The sequence below is a fragment of the Podarcis raffonei genome, chromosome 15, assembly GCF_027172205.1.
Source record: "Podarcis raffonei isolate rPodRaf1 chromosome 15, rPodRaf1.pri, whole genome shotgun sequence".
Taxonomy (NCBI): domain Eukaryota; kingdom Metazoa; phylum Chordata; class Lepidosauria; order Squamata; family Lacertidae; genus Podarcis; species Podarcis raffonei.
Window position 1 is genome coordinate 31,205,520 of NC_070616.1, and position 26,090 is coordinate 31,231,609.

A 26,090-nucleotide genomic window follows, 5' to 3' on the forward strand; every position below is an offset into this window, starting at 1 on the left:
TAAGCGGCTCTTTCAGGTATTAGCAAATTAAATATCTGGCAGTCATTAATCTTGCATTTTGGTAAGTATTTTTTGATGGGCAGGCGCGCGGCTAAGACCTGAGAAGAGGCCAATTCAATTTCAGTGGAATCATTCAGCGATGATGGCACCATTCAAGCTTGCTCAATAGAAAATGGGCCAACTCGTCGTTGCGGTGTCAACGGTCAGACATAATCAGTCTCGTCTGCACATTCTCCTCATCTTTCTTTTCTTTTCTTTTAAGATAGATGTGAGCACACTGTATCATTCCTCTGATCCTGGGACAGAGGGAGAACATGTGGCTCATTACCTACTCCTTATTTGATGTAACCAGATGGCTCTGGATTATTTGCAGGGCACACAACATCTAACATTGGTATATTTGTGATGATGACAGATCAGGCGTGCAGCAGTGGTGCCAAGGCTTGGATTAGGAAGCAAAGCCAGAGTTTCAAAGCACCGGATGTTTGGAGGCTGGAGCCAAGCTAGTGGCATTCCCAAGGCTCTTCATGAAACCTTTGGGTCTACTCTGTCTTGATTCACAAGCTACAAACATCCATGAACAGTGTGCATGAGGTGGTGCTGGTGTTGATTTGCATGCTGATCTCCTTCAGCAGATCTGCATGCTGAACTCAAAACAAGCTGAGCTAACTAACATGGATATAAGAAAGCATTGCTTTCTGTTCTGCCCTCTTGTTAATCCCATGCAGTGCTGTCTCCATTCTGCTGCAGTTTGTCTTCTGCCAAAAACTACGCTATTCTTCTTGCTAGCTGCTGTGGCAAAATTATGTGATTTACTTAAATAATTAAATACATGAATTTGAGAGAGGTGTAGCCAATTGCGTATCATTTGTGGACTGAACAGAACAACAGTGAATACTGATTGTATTTGCTGGGTAGATTTCTGCTACAGACATGGCATGAATAAACAAAAATTGGCAATTTCTACTCCCATTTCTGTTTTCATTGGAATTCAATACAGGTTGGATTTAGTCCTTGCTAACAGGTATTTTCTCATTCCCTCTAGACATATTAACAACTGCAGTGCCAAGTTCCATGGGTCTCCCATGCAGCAAAGGAGCCCTTGTTAAATGAGAATCTGCTTCATGAAATGTGTGTGTGTGTCATGAGTGGATCAGTGTATTTCTAGGCTATATCACTTTTGCAAGTGTTCATTCATAAGTCCATCCCAAACCATTTCTACATCAATTTGCATGAAAATTCTTGTTTAAATACATACTTTTAAGATATAAAATGCACAATTCTAAATGTATTTTATCCTAATATATATTTTATTTTATTTAACAAGGCATCTATACCACTTAATCAAAAGAAATCTCTAAGTGGTGTAAAATGTTCATTAAAAAATGCACTCAAAACAAGCGTTAAAACAGTAAAAAAAATAATGAAATTGCCAAAATACAGGATAATCAACAGTTTTTAAAAGCAAATGTATGTAATATACTGACATATCTGAGTAAGCATGCTTAAACAAAACAAAATAAAATAAGTAGGTGGTGAAAACTGTGCCATAAAGGTGCCTGCCTAATATCAATACTGTAGTCAGGGAATTTCAGAGCATAAGTGCTGCCACACTAGTTCCCCATCTGCACTAGACAGTTACAGTAATATCATTCCACTTTGAGCAGTAATGGCTTGCCCCTAATAAGTCCTTGGAACTGTAAGGGTTCTGAGAGTTGTTAGGCTACCCCTATTCTGTTCCCCACAGGGCTTCAATTCTCAGACTGGTTTAACTATCAAACCTTCTTCCCAAGGAGCTCTGTGGGGTCTCCTAACAACTCCCAGCACTTTAACAAATTATAGGATACTTTGGGGGACTGCTTAAAGTGATACAATACTGCTTTAAATTTATAGTGCAGGGGTGGCCTAAAATCCCAATTTCTTGCAATTGTGGAATGAACGTTATGATAGAATCATCTAGTTCAACCCCCTGCAATCCAGGAATCTCAACTAAAGCATCCATCCAACCTTTGCTTATAAACCCAAATGAAGGAGAACCCACCACCTCCCAAGGGAGTCTGTTCCACTGTTGAACAGCTTTTACTGTCAAAGTCCTTCCTGTTTAGTCAGAATCTTATTTCTTGTAACTTGAATCCATTGGCTTGGGCTCTACCCTCTGGAGCAGGAGAAAACAAGCTTGCTCCATCTTCCATCTTTAGATATTTGAAGATGACTATCACATCTCCCCTCAGTCTCCTCTTTTCCAGGCTAAACATACCCAACATCCTCAACTGTTCCTCATATGGCTTGGTTTCCAGACTCTTGATAATCTTGGTCACCCTCCTCTGCACATGTTCCAACTTGTCAATACCCTTCTTAAATTGTGGTGCCCAGATGGGACACAGTATCCCTGGTGTGGTCTGACCAAGGCAGAATAGAGTGGTACTATTATTTCCTTTGATCTGGACACTATACTTCTGTTGATGCAGCCTAGAATAGCATTAGCTTTTTGTTCGCTTGTTTTGTTTTGTTTGTTTTGCTGCTGCTGCATAACACGATTTTCAGTTTAAGCTTGCGATCTACTCAGACCCCTAGATCCCTTTCACAGGTGTCCTCCATCTTATATTTGTGCAGCTGGTTGTTCCTGCCTAAGTGCGGAACCTTACATTTGTCCCTATTGAAATTCATTTTGTTAGTTTTGGTCCAGGTTTGCAGTTATGTGGCAGTGTTCCTTGTGAAAGCGCCAGGCAGTTGAGAATCACAAAATTAGGAGAAGTGCAAAATGCAGAGGACAACTCTTTTCTGGACCACACATTTGCTGCAGAGTTGAGGAACGGATCAGTTCCTATAAGACTATTTTGCTAGCATCAGCTCTCTCTAGCAACTAAGAATATGTTGGGGCAGGGGGATAAAAGGTTGACTAAAAGATGTGTAAAAGCCACCAATAAAAACAAGACCACCCTAAAAGCAAGAGATAATTCCTAAAAATGAGTACTGAGCCCCCAAAGCGTAGCAAAAACACACACAAAACCCATGTTTTTGCTGCTTTCCCAAAAAGAGTCAATTCAACCAATCAGGTGGTTTTCCCTTGGGAAAGAATTTCACAAACAAACATGAACACGCTTACATTTAAAAGGTCTGAGTTTTACTGAGCCCACACATTTCCAGTAAATGTGTTTACGATTTAAAAGTAGCTGAAAATTGAAGGTGTGCACTTTGCTGAAGAAAACGGCATCCATTGATGGGCCAGCTGACTCCACAGTAGGATTTGTGCCACAAGCCCGGCAAGTACCACTAAGACTTGAGACTGGAGTGCCAACTCATTAGTGTAATAGCAGTGGGATGTGTCAAAGCAGAGATGATGCAAAGCGGACCCCAGTCTCAGGAGAGTTGTGTCATCTTCATTGCTATCAGAGACTTGTCATCAAAGATCCATAGGCCAGGCTCAGAGGAAGCAACCTCATTGGTGGAGAGATTCTTCCTTGGGAAGTGATCCTCATTCCCAGCCAATCTCTCTTATGGCTGTTGTTGTTTAGTCGTTTAGTCATGTCCGACTCTTCGTGACCCCATGGACCAGAGCACGCCAGGCACTCCTGTCTTCCACTGCCTCCTGCAGTTTGGTCAAACTCATGCTGGTAGCTTTGAGAACACTGTCCAACCATCTCGTCCTCTGTCGTCCCCTTCTCCTTGTGCCCTCCATCTTTCCCAACAGCAGGGTCTTTTCCAGGGAGTCTTCTCTTCTCATGAGGTGGCCAAAGTACTGGAGCCTCAGCTTCAGGATCTGTCCTTCCAGTGAGCACTCAGGGCTGATTTCCTTCAGAATGGAGAGGTTTGATCTTCTTGCAGTCCATGGGACTCTCAAGAGTCTCCTCCAGCACCATAATTCAAAAGCATCAATTCTTTGGCAATCAGCCTTCTTTATGGTCCAGCTCTCACTTCCATACATCACTACTGGGAAAACCATAGCTTTAACTATACGGACCTTTGTTGGCAAAGGTCTTACGGCTAGCACTGGGGAAAACACAGCTGATGTCATTGCCTGATACCTCACATCACCCATTCAAACCTCCTGTAGGTTCTAGGCTTGGCCTCAGTAGACTTTTGAACTTTGCAGTTTTTTGGGACAACGTTTTGAGTTGTGTGAGACACCCACCATCCCTCTGCAGTGTAATGGCTTTTTCTCTAAAATAGGAGTGTGCAACCATGCTTCCATAACCCACAGAGGATATCCTCAGAGAAGTGTTTTGTCTTACATCCCTCACTGCTTGCAAAATATGCTGCTCAGATGAGGAAAACACATAGAATACCAATGCTCAGCATGGCACATTTGCCACCATATGGCCATCTGTCACTCATAACGTCTTCTTCCTGGCAACCTCCTCAAACATTATCTGTTCCCTTCTCTGGGCGAGAGTAGGGAGGGAAAGAGTCCGTCCAGTTTGTAGAAGTAGCTTTCTGGGGGGACACCTGCCGGGGCAGCAGATGCTATCCCATCTCCAGAGAAGACCTACAAAAGCATTTGCCATTCAACATACAGCACACAAGATTCATTTGGGGCTGGATATCGCCCCGTGCAGCAGTCTTTGTTCCGCATGAAAGAATTCTGGCTTTCAAGCAGCCAGAGATGTTGCGTAGGAAAAATGATGGGTAGACTAATCTGGATATACTTGTAAACAAAAACATCAGTCTATTGTCTATTGGCCAATTCCAGCACAACAGTTTTTCCATAGAGCTGTACTTGTAAATACACCTTGGGGTAGCATTTCTCAAAGAGGTGCACAATATTTCTAATTCAAAATTGGAAGGATACGTAGAGCAAGCACTCAACTCATATAATATATATTGTTGCTGTAGATTCCAAGGTTGTTTTTTAAAAAAAAAAATCTGTCCCGTCCCGTCCCCCCCAGCAACACAGTCAAATGCAATCCCCAATGAGCTCTTGATCTCCATTTCCATCATACATATACCTTTTTGCTGTTGGCTCCAGGTTGGGGGATGCTTGGACAGACGAACAAGCCTTAGAATCCAGACTTGACACCTTTTAAAACTGTGCAGTCATGGAAGTTAGTGAAGTCATGGAAAGCCTCAGCAATCCGATCAATAGATGAGGAGAAACTCCACCATTAATTAAATTAGCAAATTTTGTTAGGACCTGGGAAAACTGAGAGGGATCAGATACGTTTCAGTTAACATAGGCAAAGCTTGTAACTTTCTGAAATAGCTATTTTGGCACTAATGGAAATTTAGATCATCTGCTTTCTGCATGAAGTACCTAGCCAATTATAATGTAGAAAACCATTTATTTCTAGTTTAACTACTTTTGGGATAATGTGTTGTGGTAGTGAATAGTATGATTTCCCTCCTCCTCTCTCTTTTATGGATTGTGTATTCTTTTAGAAATCTTAATGTACTTTTGAAAAAAAATGAATTAACTGCTATGGAGAGTGTGTGGATTTGTCTCCCAAGGGAAGCAGAGAAATTATTTATTTTTATTTTTTATTTTTGGAACTGCTCCAAATCACAGCCTAGCTTCTTTATGGTCAAATGCATTGTGCATTGATTTCCCAGGGGTCCCACTAGGTGACCCTGCAAATGCACTAGCAGGTACCATGGGGAACCACCTCAATAAAGGTTTCCCAGAGCCCCTACTAGGTGACTCAGCAGTCAGTGGTTGGGGGTTCCTCCATCCTGAAGCAAAAACACTCTTGAAATCTGCTTGCTCACAGCCTCCAATTTCTTGGCTAGGAATCAGGAAAAGCCTGACTAAGCTAATGACGGGTCACGGGCGGTAGAGCAGGTATCACAGAAGGCGATTCTCACTCGCGCTTTAATGAGGGGAAGCAAAAGGCATCACAAGCAAATTATGTATACAGTAAGCAGAGAGATTCCTCAGGGGACATATTTTAACGGGCTTAATACACATCTGTTGTTGTTTCCTGGATGACATTACAAGCCACAAGTTATTTAAGGAGTAACGTCCCTAAGAGAGGACTCTATGAGGCCATAATTGGCTTTTCATTGTGATTAAATGCTGAGGCTTTTGGCACTCAGGACATTATTTCTACTCTTGGACAGAGAACAGGAAGAAGCAATAAACTACAAGAAAGAAAAAGGGGACAAAACCAGAAGGGATAAATGCTTTCCCTGCATCATGAAGCTTGGAAAATTCCATCTTGATGTGTTCATAAACCCATTACTAGTAGATGCCTGGAGGATAGGCCAACAGTGGTCTCAGAACACATTATCAAGAAAAAGGTATAAGAAAATCAGTAAATTAAGTATTGATTTGGCTGGTGGCACCAGGTTATCAATTAAGGAGCCTTTGCCCTGGAGGAAGGGATGCTAATTCAGACACACTCCAGGTACTAGTAACCTTGATATTTTTTTTTACCTTGTGACAACTAAGGGACCTATATTTTTCCCCTCTGCATTTCCTTGCTGGACAAGCATTTGCATGCTTTTCTTCACCTTTGGGATGAAAACAAAAATGGTTGGCTGCAGTGCTTTTATTGTGATGAAACTCAGGTGGTACAGAGCTCAGGCACCTCTTTTTCTGCTGCCCATGGCAGCCATTATGTGCTGGCACCTCAGGCACTATATATATATATATTTAAATAATATTTATTGAAGTTTCAAATAATTACAAAAATAGGAAAAAAATAATAAAACAAAAAGTACAAAATACTGAAAAATAAAAACAATTAAAAACAAATCAATCCTCCCATTACTTATCTTTCATTGGCTTATTTCCCTGACCTCCTCACACCTCCCTTTTTTGTATTCTAGGTCAATTATCCATTTCAGCAAATCCTTTCCCTCTTTTCAAATTATTGTCCTGTAAATTTATCTTGAAACTAATATAATTTTACTTTCCCTCCTTTCACTAATTAACAGTCTATTTTTCCTAAGTCTTTATAGCATATCTGCTACAGTCGCATAGATTCATTTCAACATCCTTCTAACATTCATTAATTTTACAATGTTTCTGTAAATAGTCTTTAAATTTCTTCCAATCTTCCTCCACCGACTCTTCTCCCTGGTCTCGGATTCTGCCAGTCATTTCCGCCAGTTCCATGTAGTCCATCACCTTCATCTGCCATTCTTCCAGGGTGGGTAGATCTTGTGTCTTCCAATACTTTGCGATGAGTATTCTTGCTGCTGTTGTAGCATACATAAAGAAAGTTCTATCCTTCTTTAGCACCAATTGGCCGACCATGCCCAGGAGAAAGGCCTCTGGTTTCTTCAGAAAGGTATATTTAAATTCCTTTTTCATTTTGTTATATATCATCTCCCAGAAAGCCTTAATCCTTGGGCATGTCCACCAAAGGTGAAAGAATGTACCTTCAGTCTCTTTACATTTCCAACATTTATTATCGGGCAAATGATAAATTTTCGCAAGCTTGACTGGTGTCATGTACCACCTATATATCATTTTCATTATATTCTCTCTTAAGGCATTACATGCCGTGAACTTCATACCTGTGGTCCATAACTGTTCCCAGTCAGCCATCATAATGTTGTGTCCAATATCTTGTGCCCATTTAATCATAGCAGATTTCACCATTTCATCCTGAGTATTCCATTTCAACAGCAAGTTATACATTTTTGACAAGTTCTTAATTTTAGGATCTAACAGTTCTGTTTCCAATTTTGATTTTTCCACCTGGAAGCCAATTTTTTTGTCCAAGTTATATGCCTCCATTATCTGATAATAGTGAAGCCAATCTCGCACTCTATTTTTTAATTTTTCAAAACTCTGCAATTTTAATCTGTCTCCCTCTTGTTCCAAGATTTCCCAATATTTCGGCCATTTGGCCTCCATACTGAGCTTTTTCTGAACCTTCGCTTCCATTGGTGACATCCATCTTGGGGTTTTATTTTCAAGCAAGTCCTTATATCTTATCCAAACATTGAACAGTGCTTTTCTGACAATATGGTTTTTAAACGCTTTATGTGCTTTGACCTTATCATACCACAGATATGCATGCCACCCAAAAACATTGTTAAAACCTTCTAAATCCAGCACGTCAGTGTTCTCAAGAAGCATCCATTCTCTCAGCCAGCAAAAAGCGGCTGATTCATAATAAAGTTTTAAGTCTGGCAGGGCAAATCCACCTCTTTCTTTAGCATCAGTTAATATCTTGAATTTTATTCGAGGTTTCTTGCCCTGCCAGACAAATCTAGAGATATCTCTCTGCCACTTCTTGAAACACTCCGTTTTATCTAATATTTGCAATGTTTGGAACAAAAACAACATCCTTGGCAATACATTCATCTTTATCGCAGCAATTCGGCCTAGCAATGATAACTTCAAGTTTGACCATATTTCTAGATCCTTTTTCACTTCCGCCCAACATTTTTCATAGTTATCCTTAAACAGATTCACATTCTTAGCAGTCATGTTAACCCCTAGATATTTCACTTTCTTAACCAGTGTTAATCCTGTCTCCTTCTGAAACCTTTCTCTCTCTGTCACTGTTAAATTTTTCTCTAAAACTTTAGTTTTCATCTTATTCAACTTAAATCCCGCTACTTGTCCAAATTCTTGGATCAGTTCCAGTACTCTTTTGGTACTAGATTCTGGCTCCTGTAATGTCAATACCAAATCATCAGCAAATGCTTTCAGTTTGTACTGTTTAGCTCCAACTTGTATACCTTTAACTGTTTGGTCCCTCCTAATCATGTTTAAGAGAACTTCCAGGACCAATATAAAAAGCAATGGAGAGATTGGGCAACCTTGTCGTGTTCCTTTCTCTATCTTAAATTCTTCTGTCACTACATTGTTCACAATTAATTTAGCCTTTTGTTCTGAATAAATTGCACCTATACCATTTTCAAAACCTTGACCAACCCCCATCCCCTGTAGATTTTTCTTCATAAAACTCCAAGAAATATTGTCAAAGGCTTTCTCCGCGTCCACAAATATCAAAACTGCTTTAGTATTAATATTCACTTGTAACTTTTCTAAAATGTTAATTATATTCCTCGTATTGTCAGACAAGTGTCTGCCCGGGAGAAAACCGGCTTGGTCTTTATGAATTTCTTCTACTAATACCTTTTTTTAATCTTTTAGCCAAAATATCTGCAAAAATTTTGTAATCCACATTAAGCAAAGATATGGGGCGGTAGTTCTTAAGCTGTGTCTTCTCAGACTCTACTTTCGGTATAAGTGTAATGTAAGCTTCCTTCCACGACTCTGGCACCCTTTTCCCTTCCAAAATTCCATTACAAACTTCTTTTAGTGGCTGTTTTATCGATTCTTTCAGAGATCTATAGTATCTTGAAGTCAGTCCATCCGGTCCTGGAGATTTGCCCAATTGCATATTCTGGATGGCCCCTTCTATCTCTTGCTCCGTTATTTTATAGTTCGACGTTAGCTTATTTTCTTGAGAGATTTTTTGTAATCCATTTGTTTTCAAAAAACAATCAATGTCCATTTGTTTCTGGGTTTCCTGTGTATATAGTTGTTTAAAATACCTCTGAAAACACTTTCTAATCTCCACTGAATTCTGTATATTTTCTCCTTCTACTTCCAAATTTGTGATAGTGTTAAGTTTTTGTCTTTTTTTCATTTGCCAAGCCAGCAGTTTTCCACATTTATTTGCCGATTCAAATGTCTTTTGTCTCATCTGTTTAATTTTCCATTCTATTTCCTGGTTCATCATTTTCATATATTGTACTTGGTATAACTTTATCTCTTTCAAAATCTCCTGCGAATTTGGTTTCACTCTGTTTCTTCTCTCCTTCCTTTATTTTCTCCAATATTTTATCTTTTTTCTCATTTTGAGCTCTCTTTTGAATCACATTCTGTTGTATCAAAAACCCTCTCATAACCGCTTTGCTTGCGTCCCAGATTACTCTTTTTTCTACAGTGGTGTTCATATTTATCTCAAAATAGTCTCTCAGAGTTTTTTGGGCCTTCTTAGTCACTTCTTCATTCCTAAACAATGTGTCATTCATCCTCCATCTGAAGGAACCAGTTGGTGTTAGTTTCAATTCCATCTTTACAGCATTATGGTCGGAGCAGGTTTTCGGGCATATTTCCGCCTTTCTAGTTTTTGGAGCCAGCCCTCTAGTTACCCAAATTTGGTCAATTCTTGTCCATGTCATTTTGGCCTCAGAGAAGAAGGTTCCCTCTCTTCCCAAAGGGTTTTTAATTCTCCAAATGTCAACTAGGTCCATATTGTCAGTCATATCAAAGAAAGTCTTTGGCAATCTGCCATCCTTAGTAACTACCTGTCTCTGTGCTTTATCCATATTTGTAGACACTACTCCATTCATATCCCCCATCAAGATCATATTGTAATCTGCATAGTCCATCAGAGTCTCATGTAGCTTCTTAAAGAATTCCGATTTTCCCTCGTTTGGTGCATAAATACCTAATATCAAAAACTTCTCTCCTTGGATTTCAATTGCTACAAATCTTCTTTGATCATCTTTAAAAAGAAATTTCGGTGATAAGCTCTCCTTTGCATAAAGTACTACTCCTCTTTTTTTAACTTTGTCTGATGAAATAAATTCTTGTCCCAATCTTTTATTTACCAGTATTTTCCTGTGGAGCCTTATCACATGTGTTTCTTGTAAACAAATCAAGTCCAATTGTTCCTTTTTTAGTACATGAAAGACTCTTCGTCTTTTCTCGGGGGAATTCATCCCATTAATATTCCAGCTTAATATTTGCAGTGCCATGGTGTAATTACTTTAAGTCGCCTCCAACTGCGCCTAGTACTGCTTCTTGTTCTGACGGTGGTACTGGTGTCCCTTTCGCTGGGTAGTCCAATCCAAAATTTAACTTTGCTAAGTCCAGTATAGGTGATCTTTTGTCCAGTACTCCTTGCTCTAGTACTCTGTCTGGTGATCTTCTGTCCGGTACTCCTGGTTCTTTTCCAAGTCCCTTCTGTAGATCCTCTTCGTGGGTGCTCAAAAATTTGTCTTTATCTTCAACTGATCTTATTTTTATTTTTCTTCCTTTAAAGCTGAAGGATAGGCCTTGAGGAAATTCCCACCTAAAGATGATACTGTTCCTTCTCAGCAGGGCCACCAAATCTCCGTAATTGACCCTAAGGTCCAAAAGATATTTCGGGATATCTTTAAATATTTCCACTCTTGACTGCAGTATTCCCAAAGGCTTCTGAAAGTGCCAGCCCAAAATTTTATCTCTCTCCTCTTTGGATCGGAGAGTAATCAAACAGTCTCTTACTCCATTCTTCCCTCCTCTTCCAAGCCTAAAGGCACTCACAATTTTCACTCCTTCTTGTTCCAAGTCCAGCTTCCAAAACTCTGCAAATTCCTGCATAAGAAATTCTATCAAAGTATTTTTCTCCAATTCAGGTACGCCTCTAATCCTCAAGTTTGTCTGTTTTTCCTTAAGCTCAATCATAGAGAGAATCAGCCTATGATCCTCAACCTGTCTCTGAATATCTGGAACTCTCTTTATTTCCAGTTGTGTTACTTTAGATTCCACAACTTCCACTTTTCCCTTAGCTTCCTCTGCAATTTGACGGGTCGAGGCAGACTCCTGTATCAATTTCTGTATTGCTTCTATATTAGTATTCACCTTTTGTCCCAGACTATTTATACTTTCTGTATTAATGTCAATTTTGGCATTTGCACCATCCACCTTCGCATTAGATGCATCAACTTTTATATTTGTCTCATCTATTTTCCTGCTGAGTTTTTCCAAAGATTCATTTATTTTACCTAACACCGCCGCTAATACCTCTTCTGATGACATTCCTCTTTGTTTAGGTTGAGTTGGCACAGCTGCAGATGGTACAGAAGGACCAGATGCTGACGCTCTTCGCTGCCAAGGCTTCCCAGATCTCGTTGTTGATAAATCTACTTTCTCTTTCCCATTTGCCATAACACTCAAAAAGTCCAAGGTCAATCCCACAGTCAAACAATTTTATCTTTCTAATGGAAAATTCCCCTGGTCCGGCTCTTGCAACAGTTTCCACTACTACCCCTAGGGGGAAACAGTTGCAATCTGTACTTATAATTATCCAAAATAACTCCTTTTAAAATGTAGCTCAAAAAAGAAATTTAGTTTCAATTTTCCGTTACTTTTTCTCCCCCTTAAGAGTCAGAAGGGCAGTTAGAAACAGTTAAGCAGAATGTATCTCTCTTTTGACAGCTAACAGTCAGAGCGCATTCCAAATATGGCAACCTTGTTGTCTATTTGCAGCCCGTTCCCAGGGTCTGAGCAGTGGAGTTTTAAATTCCTTCCCTCTCTCTCGCAGGTATAAAAAGTCCAAACTTCTCCCCCCTCTTCTCCTGCTTCCAGGGGGGAGTTTTCTATTTTAGAGATTGAAGTTTTAATCCTTTTCAATCGGCTCTCCAAGACTCTAGCTTGCAGCCTCTTTGCTTTGTTCTGTCTACAAAAGCGGGGGGCAGACTTCCTGTTTATGCCTCCCCGCTACAGTTCCAAATTACAGATTTCTTCCTTTAAAAAGTTCCAATATGATTATTGTTAAATAATATCTTTGAGATCCAATTGTTCTACTCACGGGTAATGTCTTTTTAAATCCAATTGTTCACAGGAAAATGTCAGTGCTCTCCGGCAACGGCTATGCAGCTTCCCTCTGTGGAAAGAGCAGTCGATTCACAGCACCGCGCTGCTCACCCCACTTCGCTACGGAGCCCCGCGAACGGGTTTCCCCGCGAGTAGGGGAGGCGCTGAAGGTGCCCGCCGAATCCCGCGTTCACAGGCTTCACCCGCCTGTGATTTCTGAAGGGTCTCCGCCTTCGCCGTGGCGGCCAGACCCGATTTCCACGGAGTAAATTCCTCTTAGTCAGAGGAATTCAGCCATTACCGATGGCACCAACCTGGAAGCCTATCGCACCTCAGGCACTATAAATGCTAAACACCACGTTTCAATCTTCCCCAACCTGGCAGCCTCTTGATGCTGTTGGACTACAACTCCCATCAGCCCTAAACAGCATGGCCAATGGTCAGGAATGGTGGGAGTTGTAGTTCAAAACATCTGGAGTGCACCAGCTTGGGGATGGTAGCTATATTGTATGGCCATCTGCTGAAGATTCTTTTGTGCAGGCTGCCCTGTGCACAACTGTTGCCACCTGTGTTAAATCCTCTTTCGCTGCAAGTAATTCTTCCTACATGCTTTTTTCGGTGCTTATGAATGGAGTGTGGGTCTCCTTGGAGCAATAATGAGATGGAAAGTGCAAGTTGGCACCAGGGTCCTGCCCCATACCCTTCCCTCTCTTTCAACATCTCTGCTATCTCTCTGCCTCTTGGAAGCCACAAGCATGCTCTTGTTTGGATGATAGACTGAACAGCAGACACATGAACACTTGAGTTAGTGCCTCCTATAAAGTATTCCATCTTTCAAAAAACCAGCCAAAGAGATGATTCATAGCCTGTCACTTGAAAGCATGCATTATTTATAGGGATTTCAAAACAACTCCCATTCCAATGTGTCTCCAGATTAGGTTGTAAAGTGCCCCCTTTTGCCGAGTCGCTCAAGTTGTTAAGTCCCCCAGCTGCAATCTGCAGGATGTGATGAGAAAAATGCTGAAGACTTTTCAGGTCTCTCTTTCCCCCTGACCCCATTTTTTAAGGATGATTATTATTTTTTGCAATCAAACGGGAAATCAAGGACACCAACATAAATGACTTAATTCAGCCCAATTCCATACATGCTTAATAAGATGCCAGTTTGCATGCACCTTTAAGCAAACAGACTGGCGGCATTCAGAAATGGCTCAAGATATATCACTACCTGAGAGGACAAACACAAATGGCTTTCCCTCCCACGACTTAGCATGGAGCACAGCCCATGGAGACCTTTGCCTGTGCCAGCCCCACGGTTCCCATTCATTTCAACAAGGCTTGAACAGAAGAAGTTACTGAAAGTCATGGCTGAGACTTTCCAGTGGTGGCTGGTACCCACTGAGACTTGTAGGGTGAAAGGTACATGGTACATGGAGCAAGAACCAATGACAGAGATGGAACAAATGAGAGGCAGAGCCAACTCATTCTATTTTTGCCCCATCCTCCTTCCTGCTGAGTTCTACAAGGGCAAAACTGAGACTACGGAGGGGGAAGCTGACAGCTAGTGCTACCCCCAGGACTGGCTATGAATAAGAAGGCAGGCAGGTAGTGAGGAGCTGCCTGATTGCAAACTGAGGTTGGTGAGGCAGAGTCCTCTGTTTGGACCAGTGTCCAGTTCTATCTCCCATTAATACAACCCACAACCTCTGCCTGAAGTGAGAGTTGGTTCTTCCTGCATGGCTACAATTCTCAAGTCTGTAAGTTACGTGATTTCACCACAGTGGACAGCAAGACAAATAAGGTGGGTTTGGGCAGAAGGTGAACTGCAGGGGAACGAAAACAGTGCTGCATGAGAAAAATACAGGAAGGAATGGAAAAGGAAGCCTTCTTATATCCCTCCAGATGTTGTTGGGCTCCAACTCCTATCAGCCCCAGCCAGTATGGCTGGTAGTCAGGGATGGTGGTAGCTGGTCCAACAATGTTCTGGAGGGCTGTAGGTTCCCCATCCCTGCTCTGGAGTTTAGCTTGGGAGATCCTAAGAAAGACAAAGGCCAGTTATGAATTGCAGACCCATTTCTCAATCTGTTTCTTCAAAGCCTGGAGCTGTTTAGGTTTACCTCCTCTGCTGCCTTTAATCTTAGGCACACACAGAGAGAAGCATTTTCTTTCCTTTCAGGCCTGCTGTTTGGTATCTTTGGTTTAATTTTTCAAAAACAGTCTCTTCAAAGAGCATCATTCTCCTCCTGGGAAACTGGCGGGAGATGTTGGGGCTGGAACGCAAGTCGCTAAATCCCACTGCCCTTCTTTTCTCTCAGCTGCTGCATGAAAGCAGGCCATCCCCTTCCAGCTCAGCATCTGCCGCTGACTGCAGTGCTCTCCTTGAGAATACCCAGCATACCTACTTTGCTGGGCAGCTAACTAATTAGATAATGTCTCTGATTCACTAAGATGCGATGGCTGAGCAAACAAAGAGCACGTTGCACATATGGACACTCTGTACTTCCAGTTTGGCCGTCTGGCTCAAACCAGGATGTGCAGGAACTGCAAAGGTGGGCATAAAAAGCATCCATTTATTACTTAAATAAATAAGCAAAGGGCCTTTAAACTTTTGTCCCCCTGCCACTCACTTCCTCATTTTGGAAAGGTTCTATTACAGCTTTCTCCAACCTAGCAGCCTCCAGATGTTTGGACTACAGTTCTGATCAGCCCCAACCTTGTTGTTGACATCCATCTGTCTTGAGAGACAATCAAGTGTGCCTTCAGGTTGCTGTGTTAGCAACACCAAAGTTGCCACACACACCCCGGGACGCAAGCCTGGGTAGCGTGTATGGAGGTTCTGGGCTGCCCAGAAAACAAGATTCCCCTCTTGGCCTTGCTGATATGGTCCAAAGGAAAGCAGAGCAATATGTTTGTCACTAGCTTGGCTATAGGAGTTGCCAGAAAGAGGCATACAAGAAGCTATCTAAGCTTCTGAGGGGCTCCACTCCAGATTTGTGTAGGGTTCACTCTTTAGCCTTTTCTTCTCCCAAAGATATCCCTCAAGGCAGAGTTTTCCTTCTCCTAGCTTCCCAGGTTGACGAGCCTCATCTTCGTCCCATTTCCCTCTACAGCGCACGCAGAAAACACCTTATTGACCACTGGACCCACTACTGGCCTTATCTTCTCAGTCCACAAGTGCCTGTCTTCACACGTGGGGGAAGTCTCTAACTCACCAAGGATTTAAGACCCATCGGCTACCTTCACCTGGGTTAGCCAGCCAGTCTAAGCCGTTTCCCAGAATGTGGCCACTGTCACATGCTGACAGCTTCAAGGAGCCACTAACAAGAGCTGAGTGCAGGTTGGGGACCAAAGGTGGACAAACTACCCCAGAAGGAGCACAGTTTTCCACACCCCTAACACCCCGTACACCCCAGCACATTTGTATTACTTAAGGGGGGAAACAGGCATAAAGAAATAAACTAACAACTGTAGCAAAGTGAAGTATGATTAACAAATCCCCATATAATTTACTTAGATATCAGATGCCCATGCAATCCTGGAATGTGCTAGTGTGTTGTTGTTGTATTTATTACCTGCCCTTCATCAGCAAGTCCCAGAACAGGTTACAACAGCTAAAAATTCATAATGAAAACAATTAAAACATATTAGAGTCATGGGAATTTAAACTTGTTTATGGCTGTTGTCTTATTATTGCAATGTTTGTTATATTGTAGTGAAAAGGCTTTTTAAAAACAAATGCACACATTGTTGAATGGGGATTCACCTGTCTTTGTGGGTCTCATAGACTGTGTGGTCTTGGTTGTATTCTTAGTTCAAGAGGTTTAATAGCTTAAGCAAGTCATGCTTTGCATGCAGAAGGTGTGAGATTCAAATCCTGTCTGAAACCCTGGAGAGCCACAGCCAGTCAGGGGGAGCAATACTGAGATGTTTTCTAGAGTCCCTACATAAATCACATCTATGCCATAGAACAGGGATGGGGAACTCCCCCTCCCCCCCAGTTTTGGGAGCCACATGCTATAAATGGGTCGGGCCAGAATACAAAATGTATGGCGCAACACATGTAAATTTTACCTCTGTGCAATCCCTCTCTGCTCTCCATCCACGCAGGCAAAAGGCATTATCAGAGCTCAATGACACATTTCAGCCAGGCAAAGCAAGGGCTGGCCTGGGAGTCATGGGGTCTGGCTGGGGTGTTGTGCGGGGAGAACCAGATAGAGATGCCTGGAGGGCCACATTTGGCCCCTGACTCTGAGTTTCCCCAGCCCTGCCCTATAATTCCTCCCGGAATTCTGTCCAATACACTAGGGTACAATGGCAGGTGAGAAAACGGTTTCCTAGAAAATGAAAGTTGCACTAAGTCAAAGCTCCAGAGAAAGGCATGCCATGCAGGGGTGTGTTAGAGGGAGAATTTGGAGGAGTGCAGTACTGGGTTTTTTCCCCCAAAGCAGGAGCAATAATCTCATTGCCAGAGCACCAGGATAACTGATGGAGCCTCCATGCTCTGGCAAGTGAATGAGGTGGAAGTTAGGCTTTTGTTTGTGATAAACTAACATAGAGGGAACTGGATAATGTTTGGAAATAATCAGAGGCTGGGTACTTCCTTGCTTTTTTTTTCTTTATAGGGTCCCTACATCGGGCTAATAGTTTAAACAGCAGCATTTCTCTGCAAGGTGGTTTGCATTTCTAATCAAAAGGTCAAGGTTGCATTTTAGCTGAATGAAGATATTTTTGTTAAAGTTTAATGTGTGAACCTATGTGCGGGCAGAGGTAGACACTACTGCTATTCTGCTAGGATCCGTGTAATGTTATGGAGCAGCTTTGTGGGGGGATAACTTTTACTCTCTTGCTCTTTTGTTTAGATCTGAAAGGTGTGGTTTCTGCCAAGAACGATATCCGCGTTGAGATTGTTCACAAGGAGTCTGCCTCAGGCAGAGAAACAGAGGAGCACCCGACGATCAAGCAGCTGATGGTGAGGATTTATTCTCTCTTTCCTTAATCTGTTGCTCTGTCTAACCTTTGACAGTAATGAGCACGGGCGCAGTGCGGTTCAGTGCGCAAAAGCCCACCAAAGGCAAAGTATGCTCTTCTGAAATCTCACACATCGCTCAGAGCTGTTAAAGTTGCACCGCTGTTGGAAACTCCCAGAGTGCAACTTTGCTAATGAAGACAAGAAGCCAGGAGAGGTTTGCTACAGAGCACCACAGCCTTCAGTCTCTGATAAACAGAAAGGCCTATCCGAGCCCTCAGTAGGGAAATTGATGTGGCTGCAAATGGACAGAGAAGGGGAAGCTAAGCAACATATTAGTAGTAGTAGTAGTAGTAGTAGTAGTAGTAGTAGTAGTAGTAGTAGTATTAACAACTAATTAGGCACTAATAGCTTAGCTAGACTGAAAAGGCCTCCTGTACAAGATAGATGGATGGCGAGCCTTTCATGGGATATATTTCTGGCCTCATTACTGTCAAATCACCACAGCTGACAAAGTGATATTGTTGATGAACTTAAGAACAACCTTGTTGGATCAGTACCAAAGGCTCATCTAGTGCAGCCCTCTGCTCCAAGAAGCAGAGCTTGAGTCCCACAGCACTGTCTCCACTCATGGTTCCCAGCCACTGGTATTCAGAATGCATGTTGCCTCCAGCAATGGGGTCAAATCACAGCCATTAGGGCTATCAGTCATTGACTGTAGCCAGCCAGTAGCAAAGTTTGCCCCAATTTAATGCCTTTCTGTGATTTTTTAGGGGTGGGCAGATCACCCTACTACCTATATGTGTCATTTTCTGCTTGGCCCTTCATAAATCTGTTTTGCTGCATTGCCATGCACATTGATCTGTATTTTTTTTTAATCCAGGCCCAAATTCATATTTTAATATATGAATATGTAATATCACCCCCGCAAAATGTAAATATGTATTTTCTCTCAGTGTATGCATTTCTAAATGCATTTTATCCTAAAATATGCACTGATAACCTTATCCTCCACAAATTTGTCTAATCCTCTTGGAGATTCAGTTGATGCCTGCAGTCCCAATGACCTCACCTTTCTCTCAGAGATAACCCAAGACAGTTTGATTCCTGATGCTAAGGAATCTGAAAATTTTAATCCCATTGTGTTAAAAATTATATAATAAATTTAAGAAGTTGACAAATTCTGCTCCCCACCCCACCACAATTCTGTGCTTCAAAATCTACTCCCTGAGGTGGGCTTCTTCACCATACCTGGAGTAGGGCAGCCCTGCTCTCTTTTTATGGGGCCTGGTGGACCAGGATTGGTCCTGGGAGTCAGCTGACAGAGTACTCAGGCAGTCTGGTACTGCCCCTTCCAAAGCACAGAGCTCAGTATTCCAGGCTTGATATGGAAACAGACTGTTGGTGATGCAAGGCACCAGGGCCTGACTGCTGGGAGTCCCATGTTGAGGCACCCGGTTTCAGGCACAGGATATGTTTGGGTAAATTCCTGTGAATTCTTCTTAGCCACCTTATGCTGAGGTCAGACCACTGATGCATCTAGTTCATTATTGCATTCCGCCGTTGGAGTCAGCCTGCTTTGAATACAGTCATACCTCATGTTACGTTTGCTTCAGGTTGCGCATTTTCAGGTAGCATCCCGCACGACCCAGAAGTACCGGAAAGGGTTACTTCCGCGTTTCGCCACTCGCACATGCACAGATGCTCAAAATGACATCATGCGCAGAAGCGGCGAATCGCCACGCGCAGACTCGGGTTGCATTCTTTTCAGGTTACAAACGGGCCTCCGGAATGGATCCCGTTTGCAACCAGTGGTACCACTGTACAGTACCAGTTGCTGGTAACCACAAGAGGCGGGACAGCTGTTGTGCCCATGTCCTGCGCTTGGGCTTCCCACAGGTATTTGGTTGGCTACTGTGAGAGGAGGATGTTGGACTAGACTGGCCATTGGGCTGATCTTGAAGGCTCTTCTTATGTCTACTCTGGCTGGTAGAAGCTCTCCACTGTTTGAGACGGGAGACATCCCTAGCCCTACCTGAGATGCTGGTGAATGAACCGGGGCCTTCATCTTGCAAGGGAGGTGCTCTACCACTGAGCTACCGCCTGCAAATGAAACTTATACACATGCAAGCTTCCAAGAGTTGACAAGTCAAGTTGGGGAGAAATGCTCATAAGGCTGGCTGAAGAATTGGCCCCATAGGATTTCTCTGATCTGTACTGTTGCTAATACATGGAGCTGTAGACTGTTGTTTCACCAGCTCCCTGCAACTGCTGTGTTCTGCATCCAAATGGCAGCTTTGCTTTCCGCCTGCCGATGTCACGTTATAAATGACTAATACAAGCAAAACAAATGGAAAGAACACTGAACCGTAAAAAAATAAACCCATCCAGCCATAAAAGCAGAGAACAGATGCAAAAAAAAAAAGAAAAAGACGGGAGGGAGAGAGGAAGCAAGCAGACTGGTTTTAAGCACACCTCCAACCATTACTACCGCAGGCTTACAGCCACCTTTCGTCAACATTCATTCATTTGGGCTGGGAAAGGGTGCTCTGTGAACGATCAATGGAATCCCTGGTTTGAGAGGGGATGCTTTGTGGGGTGGGCAGAATCGATTTTAGATGGTACACATGTACAGAGTGGAGCCCTTGAAATCAGTTTGAAAGGAAGATAAACGGCAGAGGCGTCATGTTGCTTTGTTATTCTGCTGGTGCTGCTTCTGAAATTGCTGTTTTGTTTCAGTTCAAAGGTCCCCGTAAGATAGAGACCAACATGCTCGTTTCTCCTTCTTCCTCTGTTGTTTGCCCCACACCCAAATGGAAGTTGGTAAATAGAAACACCCAGATTGTTTCAGCCGGGAGCAAAAGGCCAGGATAAAAAAATAAATAAGCAAAGTAGATATTTTAGTGTTGCATTACGGTTGGAGGGCTGCCGTTCAGTTTGCATTTAGAAGCAAACTTTTCCAATCTGCAATTCCTGAAATGATACATAAACCAAAACCACAGCCGTTGTTCAAGTTTCTCACTTTTCTGAATTTCACAATGCAGTTCTTCAGCCAAGTACTGGGTACAGAAAGTTACTAAGGTAATGTGTGTACAAAGATGAAAATATTAGTGAAAATAATGTGCAAAAGTAAACTATATTAGGGGACATTGCTTTTTTGTATTTTTAAAATTGCATTTTAAAAAAGGTGCATGTTAGGCAAAATTCACATTAAATTGCTGGTGAATTTTCATGACAACATTCAAATAAAATAATAATAGTGAATATTTTTCTAGCATGCAGTTACAAGTTACAAGATTTAAAAAAACCATAAAATCATTCCAATTGCAATGTTTTTTGGGGCTGAACTAGACAATTGCTAGGTATTTAGCCGCTTGCTACTACCTGTGTTCTAGTCAGGGAAGAGAAGAGACAAGCCTCCCCCTACTCATGTTCAGCCTTCCTGATAAAGACCATTGACTGACCCTCAGATTTTCAGGTATTTAGAAGGGCTATGGGCTCTTAACCACTTACACACACACATACACACACTTATGCTGCAAGTCCCCCTGAGACTAATTTGAGCAGTAGATGCCTGAGAAATTAATTAATCAATTTAAAAAATCACAAACTGAAGTGGCAAAATAAACGCGAGATGGGGAGAATGAGAAACAGAGAGAAAGCAAACTGGACAGGTTTACTGATCCCCAGTGCTTTTTTTCTGGTAGTACGCAATGGAATGCAGGGTTTGGTTTTGTTATTCAAAGTTGGAGACGGTCCAACTTTCAGCCCCATCTCACTGAGCTCTGAGCCAGGAGCTGGAGAGGGCAATAAACTGGAGGCAGCTTCGAAGGCTGAGCTGCCGCTGCTTCCTTACCCCAAGTCAGTGTGGATGCAACCACACCCCCCAAAAGAAGCCACCGAAAGGACTGGGAGGAGCCTCTCTCCTCAGCCGGTGCATACCCCAGCACTGGCTCCCCCAGAAACCTCCACCCTCCAGCACTGCTCCTGGCCTCCTCCCTGTCCCCTTGGCTGCGGAGTGGAAGGAGAGGAAAACCCCATCAGCACTGAGCAGGACCCCCTTTCCCAGCGCCCACCATGCTGACCCTGTTGGGCTGCTGGCAGTGAGGCAAGCGGAGCCAGGCGATATGGGAGAGGCTGGGAACTGCAGGTGGGCAGAGTGCTGTTGCACTCATGTCCAGCTTGCAGGTTTCCAGTAGGCATTTGGTCAGCCACTGTGAGAGCAGGATGCTGGACTTAGTTGTTGTTGTTTAGTCGTTTGGACGTGTCTGACTCTTCGTGATCCCATGGACCAGAGCACGCCAGGCACTCCTGTCTTCCACTGCCTCCCGCATTTTGTTCAAACTCATGCTGGTAGCTTCGAGAACACTGTCCAACCATCTCGTCCTCTGTTGTCCCCTTCTCCTTGTGCCCTCCATCTTTCCCAACATCAGGGTCTTTTCCAGGGAGTCTTCTCTTCTCATGAGGTGGCCAAAGTATTGGAGCCTCAGCTTCACAATCTGTCCTTCCAGTGAGCACTCAGGGCTGATTTCCTTCAGAATGGATAGGTTTGATCTTCTTGCAGTCCATGGGACTCTCAAGAGTCTCCTCCAGCACCATAATTCAAAAGCATCAATTCTTCGGCAATCAGCCTTCTTTATGGTCCAGCTCTCACTTCCATACATCACTACTGGGAAAACCATGGCTTTTACTATATGGACCTTTGTTGGCAAGGTGATGTCTCTACTTTTTAAGATTTGTTTAAGGTTTGTCATTGTTTTCCTCCCAAGAAGCAGGCGTCTTTTAATTTCGTGACTGCTGTCACCATCTGCAGTGATCATGGAGCCCAATAAAGTAAAATCTCTCACTGCCTCCATTTCTTCCCCTTCTATTTGATGGGCATACAAAATGGCAGACAAAAAGCCATTCTATTAGGGGAATTTTCTTGGGGGGGAGAAACATGTTCATGAAGGATTTTTTTTTTAAGTCACAAAAATCTGCAGTAATGTGGAGTACTAAATATAAGATCGGAAGACTGAGAACCAAAATTGACAGATCCATCCGTCCCTAAATAGTAGGCACTCTCTCCAAGAATAGACATTCTTCCACTGCAAAAGTTTGGCTGGAACTCTGCTCTTAAAGAGAATGATGAGTCCATCCTTGCTCTATGCAAGTATTTGATGCCCTGAAGTTTCCTCTTTTTCTCTCTTTGGGATACTACCCCTCTTGATAGCAGGATCTCAGTGCTAATGAAGATTTCCTTCCAGATCATTAAAAAGCCTCTGTGCATTTCCTTCTCATTGCTCGCTACGCCACACACAAGCTGCTGCCTTCAGCAATAAAACGTCTGTCCTGTGCATCCTCAATAAGAGCCTAATAAGAGTCTCCAAAATTTGTCAATGAGCTGACAGATCAAGTTAAAGAATCCAGCCTCATTAATGAGCAGCTATGATGAATTCCTGGCAAGGGAGCAAGCTGTACAATGATGGCACAAAGGTAGCAGAACAAACTGGTGTGGGTAGGCTGAGCCAGGGGTTCTGGGGAAATGGCAGTGTGGGGAGGCGGTGACTCCAATCATGACTCTGACTCGACAACCACACGCCAATCCTTCTTTCTTGGAGATCTGTCATCTGCACCCATCGGCTGCCTGTCCTAGTTAGCATCTCTGGGTGTTGCAAGCAAGCTCCCGCCACCACCTTCCACGCCGGGCTGGCAGGACTTGCTCGCAATATCTCAAAAACGATCTTGCATAGCAAATTTACAGCAGCTGAAGACATGGGTGTTGCCTATGCAACTTCCCTATGCAAGATACTTTCTGGACCCAAACTGTTCAGGCAAACCACCACGGCTTGTTTGAAATGGCTAGGAAGGTCCCTCCCAAAGCCACGCTGAACCAAGATATTCCACTGTTGCCCAAAGCAGAGCCCAGTATAATGATCCTTCTCCAGGTAAGCTGCAGTGCCAATGAACTCTGCAGGGTGTCTCTGCCCTGCCACATGGGCTGCTACTGCTTCTCACACTTGTTTTCCACCCAAAGAGAGCAGTGGCGTAGCGTGGGTTGTCAGCACCCGGGGCAAGGCAAGTAATTTGCGCCCCCTAACCCGTGGATTTTAGCACTCGAGTGCGAGCGCGCCCCCCCCCATGTTGCGGCCGGTGCGGCCGGCCCCCCCTGCACCCCACGCTACGCCACTGGGGCTGGGGGCGAGCGAAGGAGCCAAGGACCCCCCCCAAAGGCTCGGCAGGAATTTATTAAATTTATTATTTGCGGAGCCCCCGCAGGCCGAGGCAGCCGAAGCCCCCTCCCCTCGGGCGCCTCCCCGCCCCCCTCCTCTCATTGGGCTGTAGGTGGAGCCCGCGCTCCGAGGCGCTCCAGATCCGGGCTTGGCGAGCGCCTCTCCGGGGGCTTCCAGCCGCGCTCCGTCCTCGCCCCCCCCGGCTGAGACTTGCGCTGAGAGCCGGAGCCAGCGGCGCCCCCTTCCGCCGGGAGACCCTTGCCAGCCTGCCGGCTTCCTCTCGGAGGGTTTTGGGGAGCGCAGGGTGCGTCGAGGCCCCTCGGAGCTCTCCTCCCTCCCAGTCGGCAGAAGCAGCCGCCGCCTGTGGCTGGGCCGAGGGGATGGCGTCGGCGTCGGCGGCGGGGTGCGGAGGCTGCCGGTGCCCGGCCAGGCGTCGGTGGCGGCGTCGGCGCTGCTGCAGCGGCTGCTCCTCCTGCGAGCAGTGAGTGGAGCACAGCCGCAGCGGCGGCGGGGGGGCGCGCGCGCTAGGGCGGAAGGCTGGCGGTGGCGGCGGGGAGCCCGGCGGAGGAAGGAACTTGTCCCTTCCCTCTGGACTCGCGCCCCCCCCCAGATGTTGCGCCCGGTGCGGCCGGCACCCCTGGCACCCCCCACGCTACGCCACTGAAAGAGAGAGAGAAAGGGAAATCGCGCACCCAAATGCTCTGCCTCCATTCTTAGCAGGCTGCCTTCAAGCCAAATCTCATTACTCCCTGTATTTCCTGGTCACATTTCTAACCTCTCTGTGTCCCTTTGAATTATCTCTCTGCCCTCTCCGATGTTCACAACACCTCGCCATTTAATATCAGCTGTGAATATGATTAGCATGCCGAGTCCTCTCACATAGAGATCATATAATGCAGATGTTAAATAGGAGCAGACAGAACATCAGCCACCACAGCGCTCCATTAGATGACACCTCCCCGGCACTCAATGCATTACAGAACACCATTACCCTTTCTGCTTGTCCTTCACGCGTTTCTCGATCCACGCGACAGGGCTCGCTTCCAAACCAGCCTGAATTACCTACAGGAGGCTTGGCGAGACACCATCCAAACAACTTTGCTGAAAATCTAAAGGTATTACATATAGCAACCGCACCTCCCTTCAACTGCTAATATTGTAATTCCATCAGAAAAGCAATCAGGTTTGTGCTATGTAATTTGCTCCTTCCCAACACGATGGGTCGCCCGTTGCTAATGTTTTCTTTGTCCCCTAGGAAACTTCTCTTAATGTTTTCCACTATTGAGGTCCTATTGGATAAACACTGCCAGGATCTCTTTTTCTTCCTTTTTAAAAAAACCAGTATCACATGCTCATTCCTCTCCACTGCTTTTGCAATCAGCACGATGGTTCTCAAACCCTTTTCCTAATTAATAGTTAGCACACCTAGATGCAGTCTTACTGCTCAGGCTGCCTGCTTGAAATGCAAGTCATATTTGTTCAAGTCAGTCTCCCTCCCTTATTATATTTATATATATTTTACCTAAAGTATTTAATTGCACTACAATTGTATAAAGAGGTACTTGTAGGTTCCTGGGGAAGTTCATCGCTCCGTGGGAAAGGACATGCTAGGAGCATGCAAAAGATCCCTAGTATTGCCAGTTCAAATGATCCAGTGCCAAATAAGAAGGAGGGAAGACCTTTGAGACCATGGAGATCTGCTGCTAGTTAGAGTAGACTATACTGGAATCAATGGACAGCCATCTAACCTTGGAGTAAAGCAGCTTACAATGTTCTGCCCACTATGGGTGGGGATCCAGTTGGCTATCAGAGCTTTGCACAGCATCCTGCACAGTGTTTTGCAAGCCCAAATGATCAGCCAAATCTGTGTGGGCAAAATCAAGCCATGTGACATTAGTGTGTCATCTGGTGATTGACAGTTGGGAGTCCCCACCCACCTGTCAAACTTGGCCTGCAAGAGGTGGAGTAGGTCTCACTGGATGGATCCAGTTCCTCATCTCTACATTAGGAGGAGTCAGTCACAACAAGACCAGCAAAATCTGGGGTCAAGAGATCCAGTTTCCAGGGTCCATGGACAAGTAAGCTGGGAAAGTTGCAGTGATCTGCAGACAAAGGTCAGAGTCTGAGTGGTCTGGCCAAGCAGATTCAGGGGTATCATAAGCTCAGCAAACTCCAGATGTGGCATGCTGAGAAGGAACTGGAGCTGCAGGGAGGGCTGAAAATGCAAGAAGCAGTCCCAGGGTGATGTACAGAGCTGTCTTTCCTATTGGGCTTACTGTCTTGTTGTGCCAGGGCGCTAGCCTCTCAGGGGTGCCCCAGCGAGTGGGGAGCTGAACGGCTTTGCTGGCAGCTTCCCCTTTGCCTGCACGCCTGCCAGCTGTGCCCCCATCAACCATGTGGCTGGTGGACATGCAGCTTGCCT

The 26,090-nt window shown here is 44.2% G+C and overlaps 1 protein-coding gene across 2 annotated transcripts in view; it reads left to right on the plus strand.

The window, feature by feature from the left end:
* KIRREL3 (kirre like nephrin family adhesion molecule 3) overlaps positions 1-26,090 on the plus strand; it is a 738,195-nt gene that overhangs the window by 695,184 nt on the left and 16,921 nt on the right. For both annotated transcript variants that reach the window (XM_053367286.1, XM_053367287.1), the window contains one exon: positions 17,350-17,459. In XM_053367286.1, the coding sequence (XP_053223261.1) occupies positions 17,350-17,459 (110 nt within the window). The remainder of the gene's footprint in view (positions 1-17,349; positions 17,460-26,090) is intronic.